Below are 24932 nucleotides of genomic sequence, written 5' to 3'. Positions count from 1 at the left end.
TGTCAACTGGAGGTTGGTTTCTTAGAAATACAAAACATGGGATTTGAACACAAAACCTACTTTATAAACACACCAACCATTTCAGAGGTATGCAGCACTAAAGTATCAGTTGTTCTCCTTTTGATCCCTGTAATATTCTTCTATCAAGATAAGACTCCATATTTGCATTTCAGTCATCCTATCATTCTTATTTTAGTGGAATTCTCACAACACATTGTCATGATAAATTTTTTCATGCATATTCTCTTAAATTCCTTGCCTTGTCCTACAAATTAACCAGTGGGACAGGGTCATCCACTATATGAGAAATGAAGGTGGAAGAAAAAAGAAATATGCAAAACACCCATATATTGCTGTCTCTTGATTGAAACACCTTAGATTAATTTGATTCTATTGGATTAATTAGATTCTAAAATGTAGATATCTATCAAAACACTGATAGTTTGTACATCATGAATACTCCAATAACATCAAATGTGTTATATTGAGTGAAAACCATTTTGATTTCTCAACTCACCATGTGTATGCTTTGTGTGTTTGCATGTTTTCTACTTCATGAACACTTTATCACCATCAGGTGATACTGGTATATGCTGTACCAAATTCTGATCCCAAGATCCAGACTGGAAAGTTAGATTAAGAATTAGAAAACCCTTCAGAGCTGGGAGAAAAAGGAACTTTTAACACCTGCTCCATCAAGTTTACAGCTAAAAGAGTGTCTACACTATTATTTCTCTCTTTTCAAAGAGGATTTTCTACTAGTGGTTGGCATTTTTTTAATACTTGGAATGCTGTACCATTTTAGATTCTTTAGCTATGGAAAAGCATAACTGTTCAGACAAACACTTTTCCTTATGCACAGTGTTGCACTATGAATATAGTGAATCACACTGTCATGACAAAACTGCTTATCATAACTCTGAGAAGGTCAGATAAACTTTATCAGAAAGTTTGGTTGAAGTCATGATCAACCTTCTTACTGTGTAGGTGTAGCTCATCATCAGACACTCCACAGAACCTCTCCATACACAGACAGTGAAAACTCTCATGGAAATCTTACTTTCTGCCAGTTTACCAAATTCAGATCTCAGATAGAATGAAAGTTCACACGTGGTCAGTTAAATGTTATCTGCTACATGTGCTTGAGCTTGTTCCCTGATGCCATTGATGCAACAGAGTTTAAGGTCAGAGTTACCCTGACCTTAAAGCACATATTAAAACCAGACAAATGTTCTACAATCACTTGATCAAATTTGTAACACATTTCCAGGTATTTAAACAAACCCAAGAGTCAGTTTCTGACAGATCTGCTGCAATATCATGTATTCATGTCAATCTCAGACTCTAGGTTTGGGCAACTACTTTTCCTCAGATATCAACAATATAAGCAAAGTGCAAATATAAATATAGAAGAAAAATAAGAAGAGGCTTTATCATAGGAAAAACAGCACTTGAAATTTTTTGCAGGATTTAGGTAATTCCAAATTTTCATTAGTAAAATGAAAATTTTACTATGAGACACTTTCAACAAGAAGGCAATAAGGCAGGCTACCAAGAAACTCTCTGTTAGCAACAGCTCCAGAATCCCAAAATTTTGAACACTGGGCTCCTCTCAAGGGAAAAACATCTCATTGTGGTATTCCACAAGCATTTTGATCATAGCTGCCCTGCATCATTTCACATTATGGAATCTTTATAAGACATCACAAATGGCTGTTTGGAAATTTAGTCATCGAAAAGTAAAAGTTTGTCTCTTAATCTTCATTCTCTTAATGCCTGTTAGAAATATTTGCCTCTACTTTTTATTACCGTGAATGAGATATATTGGTAGCAGTTAAGTAACACCTGGTTATCAAGAGCAAATTATCATACAAATACAGTAATTCTACATATTTGAAAGCATTTTGAATATTATTTTTTATTTTTTCTTTTATTTTTATCTCCAAAATCCTCATCACACTCATCCCACTGACAGGAACAGCACTACCCCATCAGCACAATGAATTCAATTTCGTCTCTTCAAATTTCTTTACTGAGTATGAACAGCTGTAATTTTCTTTGTTTTCATTGTACTCAAAGGAGATCTTTAAAGTTCTAAAGCTTTTTAAAAGCCTTGTCATTTCTTTGTACATTTAGTGAATCTACAGACTAATAGTCATTTGCAGGAGTCCAGTAGAAAATGTACAACCTCTAAATGCAGACAAATGTTTCCTAAGTAAAACCAACCCAGTATCTTTGTCCCCTTTCTCCTCCTCACTTGCAGTACTAACTTTTTTACATATCTGCTATACTACAGGTTCCCAAAGAAAGGACTTGCATCTTTGTTTAACCTGCTTCAAGATTTTGCCTTAAGAAATATATGTTTATTACATTAACTCCAGCCTTTTTTTGGGGAACATATGGGGAACCAGGAACCCAAAAGACAGAAAGTATCTAAAATGCACACATATTTTAGAACTCAGTGCCAAGAAACATTCTAAGTAATCTTTGTGATTCTCACATAACTCTGACCCCTCATTAAGTTGTACGGGGATGTATTAGTTACATTCAAATGTGTTACTAAATCGTAATTATTAAATACAGTTTTAAATCATTGTTAAGTCATAATAATTTTAATAATCTGGTTTTATCTCAAAAAAACTTGATATGGAAAAAAAAAAGAGTTTTCTGGATAACAGAGCAGTTCATTTTATTCAAATGGATGTATTTAACCAATAAAGTATTGTCCTCACACCAGGGAAGGTAAAATAAATAGTGTATAAATAGAACAGTTTCTGTGAAAAAAATTACAAAAAAAAAAAAAAAAGGCTGTTTGATTTGAAACAGCAGATGTGTCTCATATTACATAAATAATTAAAATAGAAAATAAGCTTTTTCCAACAAATGTAAAGCTACCATATTAAGTACTTTTTTACCTATGCACAAAACCTCATAACATACAAAAAAAACCTCTCAAGATAGAGAAAATCCATGAAATAGCAAAAGCCAGCTATTTCCAATCAGGCTTTAATTTCTCATAAAGATCAGTACTGTGTGGAAATTACATGAAGAGTAGAGTTTTGACCAGGAATTTTTACTCACAAAATGTAACATTTTATTTTCGTGAATTATTATTAAAAATCCCACGTCTGTAGTAGCACTAAAAATTTTAAAAAATAAGTAACGCATATATGCTCAGAGAAATTATGGGCAGGGGGACATTTCATGGATGAAATATGTTTCAAATTCATGTGATTGCCAGTGAGAATTTTAACCACTATTTTCTACTTCATTTAAAATACAAATACTTTGTGTCTTTTCACAGAGGAGCAATTTCCCACCATTATTTCTGATATTAAATTTTTTAAAGTATTTAAAGTCCAAAGAAAATCAAATATCTGTCAATAAATAGGATTGGTTTAGTGCTGATAATTATACAGTATACTGCAATGAAAATAAGAAGTCCATCAGTCCATCTCTAAGGAGCCCCCTGTAGTCTCGCACTTTCTACACAAAAACAGGTACAACTGTATTTGTTCATTTTGCCACTGCCTACACTGCTCATTGTCTGACATTGCTCCCCATCAAACTCAATAACATGTATCTTTTCTGATTACAGTCAGGTTTCTGATGCACATTCTTGAACATTCTTTGAAAATCCTTTCTAGAAAACCCAAACAGCCTTCCTCAACAGACTCCCCGTCTGTGGATTCATTTAAAAGTTAAAATTATGAAGGTGCTATGTAAAACCTAAGACTTTTGTTTACATAACTGCATTGACCTCTCATTTGTCTCTAAATAACTCTATATTCTTAACCTGGTAAGACTCTGCCAATATAGACTTTGAACAGCCTGTGAAAACAATTTTAAGATGTTCCTTGTATCAAGTTATTCCTTCTTAACATGGTTTGTTAAAATAATTCTGCTGAACAATAATGTAATATATTATGTTTTTGAGCAGGTTCATCTACTGCAACAGAACTGGGAACTAAATTAGAAAAGAGATGAAATCTAAAATTGACAGAATAAAATTCAAAGAAATTATTACAACATTATAGGTAAAAAGCAAAAAAACATTTCTTTTAAAATACAGTACTCATAAATGACACTACACTTAGTATTAAAACTTCAGCTCCCTGACTTCTTAAAAAAATATTTGGCTGATTTAGAAAAACACAGCAAAAAAATGCAAAGGCAAACCAGGAGACCAGCTAGCAGAGGCAGTGAAACTTAAATGTATTCCTGCAAGTGACTTAAGAGCTTTGCAGCCTAACACAAATATTTCTGGTCATTTTCTCATGAAACCCATTGAATGCATCAGAGAAATGTGGCACTGGCTCAAAAGTTCACTTAGACCACCAAGACCACTTTGCAAATACTTAATGTTAAGGAAGAATATTTAATGTTGAGGAAGAACATGAGCATATGCTTAAAGCAGAAAGTAACAGCACAGTGAAACAAAAAATCTAATTATATTATTATGCTAAGCTTTTACTTTTCCAAAATTCCCTTTCTCATTTGGAAAGAGATAAACTCTTTAAAGCAGGAAAAACTACGTATCACAACAAGAAAATACAGGATGCAGGGTTTAATTTTAAGGAATCCTATCCATTAGAACAATGGTTTTGTTAAATACATGGAACAGAAATTTGAATATCCTAGTTCTGGCAGGATCAGATAAAAATCAAAACAGGAGACAAAGCCTAAAAAGTGGAAGGATTTGTTTTACTGCTTTATGTGTTGAACCATATAAAACACTCTGTGCTTGTATTTGTATTCAAAATCTCAGTGGACAAGGCATGTAAAAGAATCCAAAATGAAAAATTAAACCTAGATATTGCTACTGTTTCATAAAACTTGCATTTTGACTTTGCAATTTAACAACTATTTGGAACAAGTAAAATACATTTATTCTTATTATGACTTGAATAGGCTCAGTGAAATTTTAAATACTTCCATAACTACCAGGAAGCCAAAACTTTGCAACTTGAAAGCAAGAAAAATTTTGTGTTTTCAAAAAGAGAACACAGCCATAAACAATTCTTATTTCCCTATCATGAATTCATACCCAGAATGTTTTCCTTTGAACACCATTTATACTTTTTAAAACAAGTTGTATAATGCACAAAATTTTTATTTAACTCTGCCTACCTGGAAAGATTAACTGATAAACAGTAAATAATAAATAGCAAAAGAGTAAAGTAAAATAAATAATACTAGGAAAAAAAAAACAACTAAGGAAGAACTTTGTCAATATCCACTGTTGATAAAACAACAATAAAATTCACTGCAGTGGCAATATTTATAAAAATGAGCAATAAATAAACAGTATGCCCTGGTGTGTAGAAGACATATTTCAGACAATTAGGAACAATGGCATCTCATAGTACCTTCCATTGCCCTTTTAAAGAAGACTTTACAACTTCCACAGGTAAGTACTCCATAGTGGCAACCTGAAGCCTCATCACCGCAGATGAGACAAATCTTCTGGGGTAGTGATTCGAAACTGAACTGAGAACTTTGGCTGGCTTCCGTATCTGGCCTTGAGAAGAAAGAGAATTAAAAAGAAATGAAAGAGCTAGCTTTGTGCAGTTAACTACTTACCTGTATTAAGGAGTTCTATACTAAAAACTTCATTTTAAAATTTGTAGTCAAGATACAGAAAAAACTAAAGTATGATTGCCTTTCTGCTTAATGGTTTGTCTCTACTATGGTAATACAGGAAAGCATTGCAAAAAAAAAGCAGATTTATATTTTAAACCATTTAGCAAAAAAGGTACCATCTAGGACACTGTTAAAATGTTCATCTTCCTCAGATCAACAACTCTTGTGAGTGGAGCCATACTGATGATTTTTTCTCCTGTACAGAGACAGAATCACATAGATGTCAATTGAATTTTAAAGGCCTCTTTCACATGGGAAACATGAAATTTCATTTCAACTAAAAAAATCTTTAATAATCACTTTTTCACCCTCCATTCAGCTGCAGCATTCTCAGCAGTAACTAAGTCTGATGGGGATATCAATGATATTTGTCTCCAAAGCAGACTAATCCAGGTAACCACTGCATTTACTAAAAGAAAGGATACCCACTGAAACTGCAACATTGCATGCACCTTTTGTTGTATCTATTTGTAGGTAATACAGATCTCAGCAGGATAGTACACCATTTCATTCAAGCAAATCAATATACAAGTGTTTCAGTTTTCTTTTCCGTGTGAAATCAACTGCTTTTTGTGGTGCTGGGATTTTTGGTTTTGGTGTTGTTTTTGTTTTTAGCTTTTTGGTTTCTTTGGGTTTGTTTTGGTTTTGGTTCTCTTTCAAATTGGGAACTATTCTGGAAAATATTTAGGTATTGACGAACACGGTATCGCTGAAAGTGAGGACAAGCTAGAAACCTGCCCGCTGTGTCCCGGGGCCGGGCAGTGGCTCGGCCATGGGGAGTCCGTGAAGTCCCGCTGCGATAAGAAGCCAACATCCCTGGGGCGCACCGTGCCCACAGCCGCGATTGCCAGCTGCGGAGCCGGGACACGGCGGCGTGCTCAGGCAGCGCGGGGAATGCCAACGGGGCTGCGGCCACTACCTAAAAGCCCAAGAGGGCCCTGGCCGAGAGAAACTTTGTCCTTCCCTCAGCATCCCCTTAACATCCCCCCGAGGCGCCCACCGCCCGGCACGCCCGCCCGCCCCTCCGGAGAAGGATGAGGATGAGGATGAGGAGGAGGAGGCGCGGAGCTCTCCCGCCGCGCAGCGCGACCCCCCGGTCCCGTCCCTCAGCGAGCGCCCCGCCGCCGCCGGCTTACCGCGCGTAGCCCAGGTAGGGCGGGCAGAGCTGGGGCAGGCCCTCCTTGAGCACGGCGGCCGGGAATGCCAGCGGCTGGTGCCCGTTCAGCCCCAGGGCCGGGTAGAGCCCCGGCGGCGCGGCCGAGGTGGAGGGCAGGCTGTCGGGCGGCGCCGCGGGCCCGTAGGCGCCGGCCAGCAGGGTGGGCTCCGCCTTGTAGAGGACGCACTCCAGCGAGGGCTCCTGCCCGGCCCGCGGAGCCTGCGGGTAGTCGTGGCAGCCCGCCGCGGGGGTGGCCCTGCCGCCCGGGTAGCGGGCGGCGAGGCCGAGACCCTCCTCCTTGATCTTCATGACGGGCTGGACGTCGCCGTAGGCGAAGGGCCCGTCCTTGGCGTCGGGCGGCGGGAAGCCGTAGGCCGGCAGCTCCGGGGCGGGGGGCGAGCAGCGCGGCACCGCGCCGCCCTCGTACTCCGCCCCGTCCAGCAGCTGCCGCGTGCGCGACGCCAGGAAGGCCGAATTGAGCGGCAGCAGCGGCACGTGCAGGTATTCCTGCCCCGGGTCCCCCGCCCGGGACCCGCCGGGCAGCGCCCCGACACCAGGAACGTCGCCCTTGGGCTCCGCGGCGGGACACTCCGCGCCGGAGCCCGGCCCCGCCGGCCGCGGCTTAGCGGCGGGAACCAGGGCGTCGCCGGGCGGCCAGAGCGCGGCGGGCCGCGGCGGGGGCTGCGAGGGGCCCGGCGCCCCCGGGGCGGCTTCGGCCGTCTTCTGCGAGGCGCCGCTGCTCATCGCGCCGTCGGGCGCCTCCTCCGCCTCGAAGAAGGACCAGGGCGCCGCGGCCACGGTGGAGCTGGCATGAGCCGCAGGAGCCAGGAAGGTGTCCAGGACGGTGTCCAGGGAGTCCTTGACCGAGAGGGAGCCGCTCCCTGGCTGGTAGCAGAGGGAGTCCCGGCCGTCTTCCCGCCCCAGATGCTGCTGCTGCTGCGCCTCTTCCTCCTCCTCCTCCTCCCCTTCCTCCTCCTCCTCTTCGTCCTCCTCCTCGTCGCTGCTCTTGGGGTAAAGCAGTCCGTCCAGGGAGATGTCGACGGACTCCGCTTCCTCGCGGAAGGGATCACGGCCAGGCTGACCCTGCAGCAGGACCGCCCCGTCTGTGGCGGGCGGAGGCGCTCTGGGCTCCTTGGCTTTCACCTCGGTCATGCTGGCCCGCCGCAGCGATGGACGCCGGCGAGTGTCCGGCAGCGACAGAGCGCGGGCAGCCGGGCAGCGGCGGGGTGCGAGCAGCGGGCGGCTCCTTACATCCTGGACGTGCCGTGCCCTGTGCGGCGGTGGCGCGGCTCCCCCCTCACATGGCGCTGCTCTCGGGGGGACGGCTCTGCCCCGGCCCCCGCCGCCGGGACGGGGCTGACTCGGAGCCGGGAGCGGTGCAACCTGGAGAGGGGAAACGATGGGAGCGTGTGCGGGAGGCGCGCAGGAAAGGAGGGTGCCTGCCAGGCTCCGGCGGCGGCGGACAGGCTGACTCGTCCCCCGCGTGTTTCCCACCGCCCGGGCGGGCTGGCCGCCGGCTCCACGCCCCTCGCCCGCCCCTCCCTCCCCGCCCCTCGTCGCCTGCAGCCCCGTCCCTTACCGAGGGTCTGCGCGGCGGGGCGCGGGCTGCCGCCTCCCGGTCCTAGCGCTCCGCGCCGCCCCTGGGAACCGCTGCTCCTCCAGCGGCGCTGCCATCGGCTCCTCCTCCGCTCCGCATCCCTTTCCCATCGCATCCGGCGCCCTGTGCCTTAGGTCAGCGCTTTTTGGCTTCTCCTGACTATCTCCCTGTCTTCTCATTCCTTTCTCCGCACGTCTTGTGCCGCTGCTCGGTCCTCTCGCTCCACCATCCCGAGAAGTGCGGCTCTGCCTTGAGCAGAGGGCACAAGCCTCTGGTTAGCAAAAAGACAAGCTTTACGTATTTGCAGCGACGGCTCCCTTTTGCCTTTTTTTCACTGTCCCCTTCAGACGTTCAATGTAGTTTTTCGTGATTAAGCTCTGTTCCAAAACCCCTCCTGATACAAGATCCGTTTTCCAGCAGCAAGAAAACCAAAGCATTGTAAAGTTCTTTATGTGCCATTACAGGACGTCAAAGCATCCTTTACACCAAGAATCACAACGTCTTTGCGGCGAAAGATTTGGAAAGTGGGGCATTCATTGCTTCTAAATTTTTATTTCTTTGTCAGGGAAATGAGAGGACATTTTAAAAGGACTGGCTGGCCAGCCTGCGTGTAGCAGGTTGCAATTCAGCCCAGGTTAGTTCTCACCAAGAAGCTGTCACCAGCTAATTGCTGGCATTTTGTGAAAAAGGCTGGCTTTGTGGCAGAACCCACTCGACTCAATAAGACAGCTACTAATGTGGGGGGAAAAATCCCAAAAAAACCAATGCAACCTTTAGTATACTTTTCATTGTATAGAAATCTGAAGAAAGAAATTTGAGCTGAAAGATACAGAGAATAAATTGGTGCAGGAATAGTCCTCCTGACTTTAAGCAGAATCAGTATGTTTGTGGATAAATAAAGTGTGCTGCTAAATCCTTGGTTATACCCTGTAGGTGTAACATGCTTTTTTGAAAGGGAACAGCTTTCTTTCAAAAAAAAACCCAAAAACCTGTGATCACCACAAAATAGTTGCTTATGTTGTTTTACTTTCCAAACATCTTCCAACCAAAAAGGACAGCTTCTCAGGGAGATAAACATAACTGTTGGAAAATATTTTAGTTTTATTAAATCATATAAGGCAAGTTTATAGAAGCAGCAGCTTCATACAAACGTTATTCAATGTGATGTGTACTTTCTACATTATTCTTGTCAAAACACTACTGGCTTATAGACTGCTTTGGGATGCTGCTTTTTTATTCCTTTAAGAATAAACAGGAGAAAATCTTTATTTTTTTGGTATTCAAAAGAATTGTGGCAATATGATAATTAGTGGCATTTTAAAACTCAGATGCTATTGTGGGCACCTCATTTAGGAGGCTCAACAGAATGATGCACTTTCAAGTACACTTGTTGAGTACAGGAATATTTCTTGAACAGCAGTGTTTCACTCTCTTGATGTTGCATGGGAAAGAACTGCTTGGCCAGCAAGTACCAGGAGTTGAAGATGTTTTCACAAAATCTATCAGAGGAACCAGTGTTAAAAGAATTATTTAAGAGGCGCTATCCAGTTTGGTAATGACATGACATTAAAATAATGTGAAGTGCTTCAATGACTAATGCGTTTCTGTTCTACATGCTACAAAATTTCTCCCAAACCTGCCTTTTCTCAGAGGAGAGAGAAGTTCATCTCCAGTACTGTTCATCTCCGTACTTGTTTCGGTTTTCCCCTGATGTTGCATGCTTAGTCAGGTGGTTGTCATGCCTTTTTATTGCCACTGCCTTGCTTTCTCATTTCCACTTCCCCATATGCACACAGCATTCATGCCCTGCATTTTTACATCTTTACGAGTGTGCTCCAAAGACATGTTTCCTTACAGTGACTTCCCCCCTTCCTACTGCTTCTGGACTAAGAGAGGTAAAGAGCCACAGATGACCTGAATAGAGGGTCCTGAAAGGAAAGCAGCACTGAGCAGTTTCCACTCCCTGCTGCTCATGACTTAGCCATTAAAATTCTACACTAACAAGGCTATGAGACTGTAAACACCTGCATATTTACTACTTGCATTATTTTTCTAAATGTTAGCATTTAAATATTGTCCAGGTTTTCTGCTGTGCTTCCTAATTTTATTTTTATGACCTGACAAATGTACTCAAATCTTTAATGGTAACAGCATTGTGCTGAGTTTTCGTTGCTTAAGGAAAATATTTGGGGTTCTATATCCTTAAGAAATTCATTGGACTTAAGTGAATGGACTTTAGTTTATATTGGCTTCACATGATTTCTATGAACTTTCACTGGAAACTTTTGCTATTTTCTTTACATTATTCTGTCCATAACCCTTGTGTCCATATCTGGAAGTGTTTAAGGTTAATAGTGGGGCATTGATCAATGTGATCTAGTGAAAGGTGTCCCTGCCCCTGAGAGAGGATTTGGAATTAGATGGTCATTAAGGTCCCTTCCAACCCAAGGTATTCTGTGATTCTTTTCTTTTGCTCTCAGATTTTCTCACATCATTTGGAAGCTTTCCCTGCTATTGCTATGGTACCACAGGTTTTTCAATAAGAACATTTCAAAGTATGTCCTCAATTTTTTTAGCACTCTACTGTTGTCATTTCTTAGTTTTCATTTACTCACTTTGTTGGTATGTCAATCAACATTAAAGAAAAACATATGGCATATCTATGACTAGTTTTAATTTGCAAGCCCTTAAAAGTGAAACTGATCTTTTCAACTCAGACCTAAAAGTGACATTTTTTTATATTCAGAAATATTTTACTGAATACAAAGTTTTTGAAGAGCAAACTGTATGAAAGTATTTATGTACAGACCTATTTTGAACCCATAAGTAAAGCACTAAAGAGCTTGATTGATACTCTTGCATTTTTAAAAATTCTGTGAGAATGTGAAAATATATCTGAGAGCTCGAATAAGTTCTATCTATTTTCTTGCTCGGTTCAAGAAGTGTGGATGAATAAAAGCTGCACTGAACAAAATTTCTCATCTGTGTTGCTTTTCAGCATGATTCTTGTATAAAATGTCAACAAGAATAGCAATAGAATTTTACTGATGACTCCCACTCTAATGCTCTAGATTTGTACTTAATTTTTTTAAGTAGCTCCTGAGTATTTTAAGTAGTTCCTGTGTCTGATCATTAAGCCATTCAACTGTACACTTTTAAACAGCAAAATTTTTTGACAGACCCTTTGAAATATTACTGATGGTTTTGGCTTTAACAAAAAGACAGTGTTGTTTGAGAAATTAGACAAATACACAGCATCCTCAAACAGTACAAATATCAAAATCACATACTTTTTCTTTAAAATATCTTGAAGTATGGGCTGAAGGTCAAAAAGATCGAATTTCCTTTTCTTACACTAAAGTGTTCCATTTGTATGTCAAGATTGCTCCATATAAACAGTGAGTGAGCTCGTGTTTGGATCTGGAAAATGACAGATTAATTACACTGAGTTAGTGTCTTAGCCCATCCAGACCTTTCTTACAACATTGTTCTGCACAGCCTGTTGGAGAACAGACCTTAGAAGTTTAAAATACAGGTTTCCTTTTCTTCAGTTAATCAGTGGATCACAATTTTGTACTATCATTGTTCAGGATGTAATACAAAAAAAATGTGATTCACTCCTTATAAACAGAGAGAAGGAGAGACTGCTTCAAGCAGCTTATGAGCTCATGGCCAAAACTGAAAAGCAGCTTGCATAAGGAGAGACATAGAGGCTTTTGCTTCTATCACAGAAGTAACATTTTTATTTTAAAAATATAGACCTCCATAACTGTATGAAAACCTCACATTTCAGCATGTAGTGTAGACAATAAAAGCATAATACTGTCATGTGAATAACAGCACATTCTTATGTTACAATTTTTGGAGACGTTTCTTTCCATGGCTTCATCCCTATTCTGTAAAAATTTAGACCCCCAGTTAGCAGGCTGAATTTCACTTACATTAGGGTGCCAGCATCAGAGATCATGATTTTGGAGTAGCAGCTAAGTCATGGAAGCACTCAGCATCAGGAATATGATTTGATGGTAACTGTTCACATCTGAACCTGCTGATTAGGCTTCCATAGTCAGGTAAGAGTCATAGATGTCTGTAGGTACCATTTTTCTGGAGCTCTTCAGACACTGTGCCTTATTAAACACATAAAGGACTTCTTTGATCTGAAGCACTCAAAGAGCCATGATTTTTGGCAGTGCAGCGTCAATGTCTTAATGAAGAGGTATGAATGGAGTCCTAAATCCTTAAAATGCAGTATCAATGTGCCCTGCCATCAATGTGTACTGTTTAAAATCATAGTTTCAGAAACTGCACTGAAAGCATACTTTCATTGCCTCTAAGCAAGGGCATGTCACAATGTAATTAATCTCTGTGGTCTGTTATCAGGTGTTTTGTTAGCTTAAGCTAAACCATCAGATTTACTAAAACCTATCAAAACTATTGGTTTACTAAATGCAAGGGTGTACTGAAACATATTGTAAGTGCAAAAGGCATTGGCAAACAGCGAGGTATGTGGCAAAGAAGGTAAGCAATAGAGCTGTAAAAGGAGGTGAGGGAAAGGAAGCTAATCACAGTGCATGTTACATAATTTTTTGCTCTCAGGTGGCAAAGTTCCCACAGGAATAATAGCAATATGGAAGATGCAGTGGACTGTGAGACACCTTTATCTTTATGAATTGTTTAAAGGGAGGAAACAGATGGGTATTGAGTTACAGTCATGAAAGTGGTAGCTCTTTCTGCTGCAGGAGTTGTATATTTTACTTACTGTTCTTTGTTTGTTTATGTTTTGGCTAATGCTCACTGAAATGCAGAATATAATAAACTTGTAGCTGAGAAAATAAGTGGGAACATGAGGAGTGGGGAAAAAGAAAAAAAGTGAAAAAGAGAAAAAGACGCTTTCTGCTTTTATGTCCTTGCTTGCTGGATGACATCCTCAAAAAACTTTCTCAAATATTTTGTTGATGAATGCATCACCTTGAGGTGTCAAAGTGCACATGCTATGCTTCCCTCAAGGTCTAGCTGGCAAACTTTTACCCAAACCCACCATCTTCCTCAAAGTGGTTTTGTTCCAGTGTAGCCTCAGGAAAAAGAAGTAAACATTGCTTTATGTAAAATATTATATTCAATTATCTTTATATATTAAATACATATTTTATATAAATATATTAAGTGGCGTATAATGATGATTGAACCCAGTGCTTCTGGGTGGAACAAGATGACATTGTACTACTCCCTTCCCAGCAGTATAATGTTTGTGATGTTGCAGCAAGTCTTGTTTGCTGGCTGGAGAGTAGGAAGTTGCAACCAGTGATACTAAACAGATGTTAACATCTCTAAAATTTAGAGAGAAGCAGTCAGTAGATCTTCAGAAGTATTAGAACCAATATCCTGATTGAATTGTGCATCCTAAGTAATCATAGAAAAGAAGCCAACAATTGGGTAGGGCCTTAGGAAATACACAAGTCAGTTTGGTGATTCAAATTTATGTGAAAATGCTTTTTAATACAGGGATAAAAGAGGGTTGAACATAACTATGGCACTTTCTTAAGAGTTCAAAAGCTGATTGAAATAGAAGCAATCTTGAAGTTGAGTCACACTACAAGTGGAAGTAGGAATAATTTTCTTTTATTTTGGTACAGCCTTTGCTGCCAACTTTATTTCATAAGAGACATCCTTCCTATGTAAATTTAAGGTATCTCAACAAGGATTAATCTTCCATCAAATTATTATATTCCCCAGCTTTTCTTCCTGGTTCTGCTTACAGTCTAATTGTCCACCAGGAACTTAGTTGTTCCACGAATTTTCAAAGCTGACCCTTCAGCCTTGAAGTACTCACAACCTGCTCTGAATTACCAGTTTTTCATAACCACTTGTTAAAGGCAAGGTGTGGCAACATAGTATTTTTCCATAATTCGCAGAGAACAAAGGAAAAATGTGGGGTTCTGAACCTGGAGAGAATAACCCCCAGCACCAGCACAGGCTGGACCTGACCTGCTGGAGAGCAGCTCTGCAGAGAGGGACCTGGGGGGCCTGGTGAACAACAAGCTGTCCATGAGCCAGCAGTGTCCTCGTGGCTGAGAAGGCCAGTGAGATTCTGGAGTGCATCAGGAGGAGCAGTTCTGCAGGTCAAGGGAAGTGATCCTGCCCCTCTACTCAGCCCTGGTGAGGCACATCTGGGGTGCTGTGTCCAGGGCTGGGCCCCTCAGTACATGGAGCTCCTGGAGCAGCTCTAGCAGACAGTGAAAAAATGATGAGGGGTCCAAAGCATCTCCATTCCAAGGACAAACTGAGGGAGCTGGGCCTGTTCTGGCTCAAGAAGAGACACTTGAGAAGGGACCTCACCAATGTATACAAGTATCTGGAGGGAGGATGCCAAGAAGATGGACCAGGCTCTTCTCAGTAGTACCGAACAATAGGACAAGAGGCAACAGGCAGGAACTGATGCACAGAAGTTCCACCTGAACAAAGGGAAGAACTTCTGTACTCTGCAGGTGACCGAGCCCTCAAAGAGTTTGACCAGAGAGGTTGTAGAGTCTCCCTCACTGGAGATAATCGATAATCATCTGGACACAGTCCTGTGCCACATGCTTAAGGATGGCACTGCTTGAGCAAGGAGGTTGGATCAGATGACCCAATGTGGTCCCTTTCAACTTGACTCATTCTGTTATTCTGTGAAAAATGTAACTGTGGGGTGAAGAATGGATGCAATGTATGAGGATTATCTGTGAAGGTGGCCATGTGTTTGGCAATTCTGGGGAGAAATGCTAAAATGCAAAGGAAGGTGCCCTGTGATGTTAAAATTAAGCAAAGACTGAGGCAGAAGACCTTCACCTTTTGAAATGTTCAGTTCTACCCAGAAACTGCATAAAAGTAAAATCTACTCAAAATATTGCCAAGTTTGTGAATTAGACAGTCATTAAAGAACTGGAATATTAGACTCTGAATTTTGCATCAAGTACTCAAATGCTATCAATCAGCACAGCTAAATGAGATCCAGAGGAGGAACTGGCTTAAAAACTGTCAAGGGACCAATATTCTTTAATTCTCTCAGTTCAAAAGTTCCCTTAAAGTGTGTTACTGGAGGGTAATAAATGTAAGGTCATTGCTTCCTAGGCAGCCTAGAGGACTGTCACTTTTTTTGGGTCTGGATACTTGTCTAAAGAGTAAACTACTGTCAGTATCAGACAAAACCAGTACTTCACATCTGGATAACTTGTTCCCTGTTCTTGGGAAAGGAAGCATGATTCTGAATTGAGAGATGAAAAGTATTGTCAATGAACTCACAACTGGAGATTTGTCAGGCAAACATTGTACTTACACACCATCAGATTTTATTTTATTACTTATTATTGAATAAAAAGAGCTGGGTTTAAGCCATAAGCCTGCTAAGCACTGATTTGGATGTGAAATGTTAAACAGCAGGAAGTGGAGGGAAGATATACCCCTGCAGGTTCATGATTGCTCCATTTCTTAAATGAATCAAAGAAAATTAAATTTCATTGCTGAAATTTAACATTACTACATGCCATTTATAAATTCAATCAATAGTGAAACTTGTCTGGAATATGAAAAATGTCACCACTTTAATTAAATGGGATCTTCTATAAGTTGTGAAGGCTTTCTAAACTAAACTGGAATAAATCCTGCGCTGATTTGCCACAGAGTAAAACTTCCAAGTTACACAAGCTATTTTCATGTTCACCTGAAATGACAATTTGCAGATGGGTCCCTTAACTAGACATAGAAAGATGTAGAGACATGGTTCCCTGTGCTTTGTGCTAACTCCAAAGAAGCAAATTTATTCATGTCATTGAAGGGCTCAGACTTTCTCATGCTGATTTTGACAAGCTCTGGCTAAAATATTCCTTTGTCAGATAATCTTGTTAGTTCTGTTATTATTGGTAATTGCTGGTGCTGTGATCATCCTTAGAGGTGTCTGTCACGGATCAGAGGTCCCAGTTCTATGTTAAGTATTTAACAGAAAAAGGTGTCCTTAAAACCTCTCACAAATTAGAGTAATCTAAACAAAAGACAAATGTTAAGATCATTGTGCAGTTTGTTCTAGAAACAGAGATACATGTCAGGGAGATGTTCACTTAAATACAACCCTAGAAGGAGACAGAGGCCTGTTACAGCTGTTAATCACTCTCCCCTAAAATTAATCCCAAAATAAACTGCCCTAGAAATTCTGGCCATAATACATCTTACAGGGATATTTTAGGGTGTGTTTCTCTTGTCTTCTGCTGTCCTTAGGCTAAAAAATGACAGCTGAACTTTTCACTTTAGAGGGCCAGTGCACACACCGGGAAATCTAAAACCAAAACAATTTGCATACTGTGCTGCTAACTGTGGGTCTCTCCTTGCCATGAAATTAAAAAAAAATACTATCACTGCTCATGGAAAAATAGATAAGTGAGGTAGGAACAAAGTTATCAGAGTGGTGACAGCTGGTGGCAGGAGGGATGAAGGAGGCAATGGATAGGAAGGAGAAGACATGGTGGTGACACCATGCCATGGTTACATTTTGGGTACTCGTGGGAGTTTCTGCTGCAGGGACAGAAGCCTGGCTGGCCTTGTTTTATCATAATGCTGTTCATCCTGTTCTTTTGCATGACTTATTCCCAGCAAAACCTATGTTAAACCAGAACCTCAAGACTTTTGCAATATTTCTGACAGGTAGACTGCCACAAATCTGCTAACAGCCTAAAAATCTGAACAGAGAGATTAGATAGAAATATGGTCTGAAATAGTGTGTAAGTTCAGTTTTTAATAGAATACAATCAACAAATGAATAGGACACTTGTTCTGAGCTACTGAAAGTCACCAGCCAAAAAAGTGGAGGAAAATAAATTATTTAAATATAGAAATGTTCTTGAATTTTATTTAGTTTTATAAATCATATATCATGCAAACACATATATTATAAATGTTTATATACATTTTAATGTAAATTACATTCATGTATTAAAGTCCCCCAGATTATTACCATGGATTTAAAGAATATTCTTAATATCCTGACCCTACCCAATGATGTCCAAACTGTAACATTCCTCTGAGTGCTAAGAGAAAACTTTCCTCTTTGGCCCAAGGACAGAAAATATGAGTGATATAAACAAAATGGATTTTCAAAATCTACTAGCAAAACACCATTTAAGGGACCATTTAAGGTTAAAACTATAACTCAAGCTTTCCTTATTTGACTTTGTATCTATTCTTTTATTGATATATTTTTAAAATCAGTACATGGCATCTTTTCCTTTGGTTTTTGCCTCTGGGCTTCATGTGTTTTGTTATATTCATTCTTCTACAAAGAAATAGGAAAAATTAATATGACCAAAAAAACCCCACCATGTCTGATCCTAAAGTAAATCTGAGTTGGAGCCACAGCTCTGTGTTTTAGGCATCATTATGAAATCAAAGTAAAAACAGTTTTTGAGTAAGCAAATCATAAATGCAAATTCCATCTTAAACCAGAAAATGACCCTGACATGTTTAGATGCCTCTGGTAGACTGATATATCCATTGTGCTCTTTGTTACTAATGCAGGATTTCTCTCCCCAGAAAAGGTTTCTGTCTCTGGTTTAAGCCTCAGCCAGTAAATGTTCCAAAGCATTAGCAGTGGTTCTGAAAGGATATAAAGAATGTTCCATTTCACCAGAATATTAAAAAGCTTTCAAACAGAACAGAATGCAGTTACCCAAATAAGAACCAGGTCACAGCACTAGAACTGCTGCCCTGACCCATACAAAAGCAGCATTTGTTATCTGTTTTGAAATGACTACTGATGTTAAAGATGTGACATAGGAACTCAATAGATATCTACACTGTGCAGGAGGGACCTGAACAGGAGTATCAAAAGTAATTTTTCAGGAAAAAATTAAAAATATTAAGTCTGACAGTTGATTTTTTTTACATATTTATCACTCTGGGGCCTTGTACAATCAAAACTGCAGGAATTATGAGGACAAGGAGCAAGCAATCAAGATGTAATTTAGCCTATCATAACAATGAGGAAATGCAACAAAGGAAGCAGACTAAGTTTTCCCTTCTTATTTTTCCAATCCAGCCATGGCTCAGTGTAGACCATGGTCTGAGTTTTGAACCTACAATGTTCTGTGGCAATTGTGAAGTGACATTCTTAGACTGAACATGTCATTTGAGAAAGATAAGAAATTAATCTCACTGGAAAGTGAACTTTCTTATCAAAGACAATAATCTCAAAGTTAATCTGAACAAAACCAGCCAAACCTTGGTTGGAGGCTGTACATGCCTTTTGATTTTAAGTGTTTCATAGTGTAAAGCCTTTGTTACAGCTCATCCATTAGGAAAGGTGGCAAAACAGCCTGCTGGTTATGGAAACATAACTCACAGATTAGTGATAATGTGGCCAGAGTCACAATACTTGTTGAAAAAATAGATGTACTGCAATGGAATTTTTTTTTTCCTTTTTGAATTATTGTACAAGTGGATTATTCTAATCCTAAAAATTCCTCTATACTTTATTTCTCAGAAGGAAAAAGAAAAAAAAGGAGGGGAAAAAAAAGCCTTGGTAGCAGGTCTGAAATCTTTTAGTGGAACATATTGAGTGTCGAGGGTGTAGACTGAGATCCAGGAAACTCCTGCTCAAATTACAGAACCAGGAATATTCAATAAGAAACATCCATTTGTTGAAGTAATAAGCAGAAATGTACTCTCTCTCTGTCTGTCCTGGACAAACTAGAAAGCTTCCTAGATTTCTTTGATCTTTTCATATGAAAGACCCATCACAGCTCTGTACAGCTCCAGTTTACCTGGGCAGGGATAAATATTTGATAAAAAGCCAGGAAGATGCTTTGATTAACTGAAACCAAATCCAAAGCTACACAAAACAAAACAACAAATTCTCACAAAAAGCAAAACAAAACAAAACTATGACTGCTATGATCCTCATGGAATATACTGCCCTTGGAGCAAGGAAAGCCAACATCACCTTGGGCTGTATGAGTGCAGCCAGTGGGTGCAGGAAATCACTCTTCCACTTCCCTTCCCTTGTACCTCCACTTATGGGATACATCTGGAATGCTGTTCCCAGTTCTGGCCTCCCCAGGACAAGGATGTGCTGGAATGAGACTCGTGGAGGTCACCAGTGGTCAGGGAGCCAGAGCACTGAACTTACAAACAGAGATTGAGCAAGTCATGGTTGTTCAGCCCGGAAAAGAGAATCCAAGGGGCAAATCTCATTGCTGTCTATGATTGCCTGATCAGAGGATATCAAGTAGTTGGACTCCTCTTGGAGGTAGGTACACAACAATAGGGAGAGATGATCCTAAAAAATTCCAGTTAGACATTTTATTTTTTAAATACCAGAATATTTTCTCTGAGACACAGTGTGTTCTTTCTTAGAGGTGTTCAAAATTCAACTGGACAACTTGAGGAACTTGGATTAGGGAACATCCTAAATTATTCTGTGATCCTGTGGTTCTCTAACTGCCTGAGCAGGGAACCTACAAGGGGTTGGCTATAAGATACATTTGGAAGAAAATAAATTGAAGTTAATTTTTTATTATAAATCCTTAAAATAATAATATAATTTACATAAATTATATTATATACTATATGTTATATGTTGTATATTGTATATAGTATATTATTAGAGAATAAATATTATTAAATAATGAATATTATATAATAATTATTAATAAATATATTTATTAATAGTTATTATATCATTATTATATATTATATATTTAATACATAATATAAATTATTTATTTTTTTATAAATCCTTTTATTTGCACGGATTGTATTGTATGAGTATATAGAATATATTTTATTTTATACAATTATTTTTGCTACATATACAGCTATAAGGTGTGGGATGAGTAGAATGCATACACTACAAATGCGATTGTCACAGGATCACTCTGATGGAAAATTTGTTACTCTTTGCTATATAGAACTTGTTTAATGCCAGCACACTTCTCTTACATCAGCTGACATGTTATATGCCAACTCCACAGCCCAGACCGCAGCATCCAAATTATCAGATAGAGGGAAACGTATCAGGCTATTGTGAAAAGTTGATCAGCTGATCAGCCAAGATACACCTAACCTGTGGGGCCCAGAATAATCTTCTAGGCTGTTTTGTGCACTCTAAATACACCCTGAGGCCATGTCAGGATGAAACTCTCTGTGTGCCATGATTCACATGCCTAGGCTTCCTGATGGTTTTGGGATTTAAGAACATTGCAAAAAGTTGCAATGTAACCGCAGAAACTTTATTTCACTTCAAAGTTTTATCAGGGTGATTATGATAGGTTTAATAATGGGGCAATGTTCTGATGTAGAAATCTGTTCCTGATATTTTCACATTAGTATCTGCTGACTCAGCCTCATTATTTGTCATTCTGTATGTCCCAAGTTAGTCTATTGCCTCCTTCACTGAGTCTGTACTCAATGATTCTCACTCAGTGACAGGTCTCCAAACATGCAGCATTTATATTCATTCATATATTTGTAAGTATGTTAATTTTTTGTTTGCTTTTGTGTCTTTGAAATTAGTCAGTAGCTATAGGAGGTTTCGACTGCCTCTTTTGATTCTGTCATCCACACAATGTAAGAAATACGGAGTGCTTCTTTTCATTCAAAAAATATCTCCAAGTAAAATATCAAATTATAAGTAAATTTTCAATAATACATGTCATATTAGGTTTCTAGAAAAACAACAGCATTCTATTTTCTGTCAAGAAATTCTACACAAGAGTGGAAGTGTATCTAATGGAGGAGGGAAGATGGAACTCAAGATGTCAAAGGGAAACAGATCTATCAATGCAAACCAGAAAGATCCTGTTCTTTCTGACATCAGAATGGATGCTGCTCAGTTAAATTCTGCTGGGTGTCTCTGGGTATTTGGGAGAACTCAAAAGCTCTGGCTGCACTCTCATGTGTCCAGAATTTGTGAGCAATCCATATTTTTTCTTGGAGAATGAGGGCTACTGATAATATTAATGGAGCTGGTTTCCCTTCCTTTCTGAATGAGAAAAAGATGATGAGCCTTTGACTGGCAAGAGGAGTGGCAAGAAAGTTCTCTCCTCTTTTCTGTACTGGGATGGAAAATTGCTGGTAAAGTTACAAATTAAAATTCTGTAATTAAGGGAAGAATTGAGCCACCAAATTAGTTAATAAAATTGTCATTGACAAATCTGGGAGTTTACAGAATTATTTATGACTATAAAAATAATCCAGGGTGTTTTTCCTCCCTAGTGTTCAATTACTGTTTTTCTTGTTAAAAGTTATGCTAACAATTCTGAGAGATCCACTAAAAAGGCGTCTTAAATATTAGATTGAAATATTTGATCAAGAAATAGATGTTTGGGCAATGAACTGAATATTATTGCTAAAAAATAAGACTTTTCATAAATAGGTTCTCAGACATTTTAAATGATTGCTGCCCTTTAAGTCTGATGTTTATAAGTTGCTCACAAAGTGAATAAGTATTATATGAATTTTTGCCTTTTTAATGCTAATATTAGAGAGCTTTTTGTGGCTTAACAGGCAGTTTAGTTCTCCTTTCTCTTCTCTTGCCAAAGGAAATAGTTGGAATTTTTTTCCTCTTTTGCTTCTTCTTTGTACCGATGATCTGGTTTTGCTGTTGCACCCTTTGTCAGTCAAGTTCTGCATTAGAGAACTCAGCTTGTTTCAGCTTTCAGCAGCACATGACAAAAGCCACTGAGAATTTTTTTCTTTTTTTCACCAACTGAGACAGCACATGTAGAAAGTCGGTAGATATATTACAGAACTGGATGTGTTTTCTCTTTTATAAAATCTCAAGTTATCTGTAAGGACTTTTATTCCTGACAGTAAAGAGAAAATAAGGGCAGTATTAAGTTTTATGCAAACTGCTTCACTTCACTTGAGTCTATAAAACAGCTTAGTTCTGAGATCTGCTGTCTGGGCCTCAGTTTCCACGTAGCCAAGAAAACCTCTTTTTGCTAGAGATTTGGTCAAAATACACCCTAAAATAATTTGCCAAATTCTTCAATTTTTCAAAATGTGTAGAATCAACTGATGCATACCATCTTTCCAAATTCCTCACTTACATATATACCTTGTGCACAGAAGACCTTCCAAAGCCTAGAGATTACATGTTTTTGCAATCTGCTATTGCCCTTATTTTTGTTGGCCTTGAAAAATAACCTGGTTAGAGCTGTAGAAAAAAGTCATAAAACAAAAAATTAAATTATGCTCATTGTAGAAAGAGCAGAAGTCCTCAGCTCAACAAATGTTAGCTATGTCTGGTTTTGAAGTCTGTCCATGCGTGTGTAATTATGAGAGTATGAAGGTGTTTTACAGATTGATAAGATAAAATGAACCTGTAACATTTTCTGGTTTCGAATCTGAGAAAGGTACATTTGGAGTCATTAAATTTTTTTTTTTCCATTTGTGTATCTGACCAAATTAAGGATCTTCTGCTTTCAGCATCTTTTCCATAAGTCTCAGATGACTCATATCCTCTCATCTGATAAGTGTCATGACCTGGCTGTAGGTCTGTAATTGCACAGGCTCAAATGTTAAATTAACTGCTGTGTGGCAAAGCAAATATATCTGTTCTTATCCACATCTCTCATTTGTTATAGAAGTAAGATTCAAGTATGCAAAAGACAAAGTCTTTATGATATGGCTTTGCTTTGGTATTTTTTTAATATTAATTTCTATTAGTTATTAAGGGTTGATATTATGCTTTTGATTTCTTTTTAAATATGTCATTAGTCTTTGCAGATTGTACAGTGGGCTGTGAGCAGCAGCTGGAATACTATACAGGCATCCACCAGATCTAAGGACAGGATGCTCAGCTCACTTGTTACTTATGGACATGGACAGGGGTGTAACACCAGGCACATGCAATTCTCTGCCTCTGGGAGCAGCCTGGCTCTTCAGGAATGCCAACAGCTCCATCACCATGAAGACCAAGGTGATAAACCCTCCCAGGACTTGCCTGGTCCCACACAGGAATTACATATAGTTTTGAGAAGAAAGTTGAGAAGAAAAGATGAGAGACTAACAGAGCCAAGGGAATAGGGCTTAGGGTTTCAGGACACGTAGACACTTGTCTCTCCTGGGTGTCAGCAGCATTAACTGGAAAAGCTTTGGCCTGTCTGCTTCAATGTTTTAATTCTTCAGATCACTGCCAGACCATGTGTGAGCCCACAAATCAGTACTACACTCTAAAAGAACAGGCTTCATCTAGTGTTCTTCAGTGTAAACAACCTATAAATATTGAAATAAAGTCCTGATATACTCAACAGAACCTAATCATAGAAAAACTAACTTTGGCCGTCTTGGCAGCCATCACTGTCTTCTCTTCAGTGCTATTGACATGAGTTGGATTTGGATAGGTAGGGCTATTTTTATTACACCTGCACAAGCTGTAGTGATACCTCCATATGCTTGTACACAATATGGACACACACACAAAGTATGGATGGTGCCCTTGTTCATTTTTACCAACTAGAAAAATGATATGCCCTTGTCTCATTCATATATGAGGAAAAACTAAATGTTCAGGTACCATTATGTTCATGATTTAGAGCACTTGGTAGGCTATATTTTGTAACTCTGGAGGCTAATGTTTTCTAGTGAACCTTCCTTCACTGAAATGTGTGAGGTACTTCTTAGGTCAAAAGATGGAGTATTTGTTCAGCTGCTGTGTTTGGGGGGCTGTATTCAGAGCTTCTTGATGGCAACTTTGTGTTCCAAAGCCTTTGGATCTGATAACACTAACTGAGAGATTCAATAAGACAGGTAGATAGGAAATAAAGTTATAAATGTTTCCAAGGCACATATTTGCAAGTAAAAGCAATGCTGACTGCTTTGGAACAGGGTAGGCAGCATGCATATAGTGAAACATTCTGCTTTCTTAATGGAGCATTGCACAGATAGAAATCAAATCACCATCCCCACTTTCCTATTTTTATACCAATCAGTCCAAGTCACTTATATTTTAACCCCATTTTGAGATGCAGAATGACAGAAAGCATTCTGACTGCTGTTAACCAGGTCATGCCTTCATCTCTGAGTCTGCCAAAACATCAGTATCATGACTGGAAAATGTGAAAATGTGACTGGATTTTATTGAAAGGAAAATAGGGACTGGAGAGCTTTTTGGCATTAATGCTAGTTCTTACCAAAGATAGAAAACTCCAGCCACGAGTAGGTTTGCTGTGGTTACTGTAATTCTTTCCTTTTTCTACCTTTTTCTGAGTGGGTGAAGGTTTTTTTTCTTTTCTTTGTCTTTTACCTGATCTTCTGGGTGGAGTATTTTTTCACCTAGACAGGCAGCCCTTTGCATCAGCATTCAGCAGCTGTCCCTGACTGCCTTAACTTCAGTGGAATTTTTCAGGCACTAATAGTGATTTGCAAAACCTCAGGTATTCTGAGCAGGAAATGATAAGGAAAGTATGTGAAAAGAGAAGAGTGTTTGAGAAAATCAATCATAAATCTCACTGGGCTCTGGATTCTCTTGATGACGGGGATATTTTTTTCCCTTCTTTTTGCTACAGAGAG

General features: G+C 39.6%; 1 protein-coding gene across 1 annotated transcript in view; it reads right to left on the bottom strand.

The window, feature by feature from the left end:
* The window catches only part of PGR (progesterone receptor), a 37479-nt gene extending 29186 nt beyond the window's left edge, over positions 1 to 8293 (bottom strand). The window contains exons 1-2 of the mRNA XM_064718570.1: positions 6780 to 8293; positions 5370 to 5521 (exon numbers count right to left, since the gene is read on the bottom strand). Of these exons, the coding sequence (XP_064574640.1) occupies positions 5370 to 5521; positions 6780 to 7951 (1324 nt within the window). The 5' untranslated portion in view covers positions 7952 to 8293. The remainder of the gene's footprint in view (positions 1 to 5369; positions 5522 to 6779) is intronic.
* Positions 8294 to 24932: the final 16639 nt, after the last annotated feature.

Source organism: Zonotrichia leucophrys, chromosome 1 (assembly GCF_028769735.1).
Source record: "Zonotrichia leucophrys gambelii isolate GWCS_2022_RI chromosome 1, RI_Zleu_2.0, whole genome shotgun sequence".
In the NCBI taxonomy this organism is placed as follows: domain Eukaryota; kingdom Metazoa; phylum Chordata; class Aves; order Passeriformes; family Passerellidae; genus Zonotrichia; species Zonotrichia leucophrys.
Note: the sequence above shows the minus strand (reverse complement) of the source record. Positions and strands in the feature narration are given on the sequence as shown.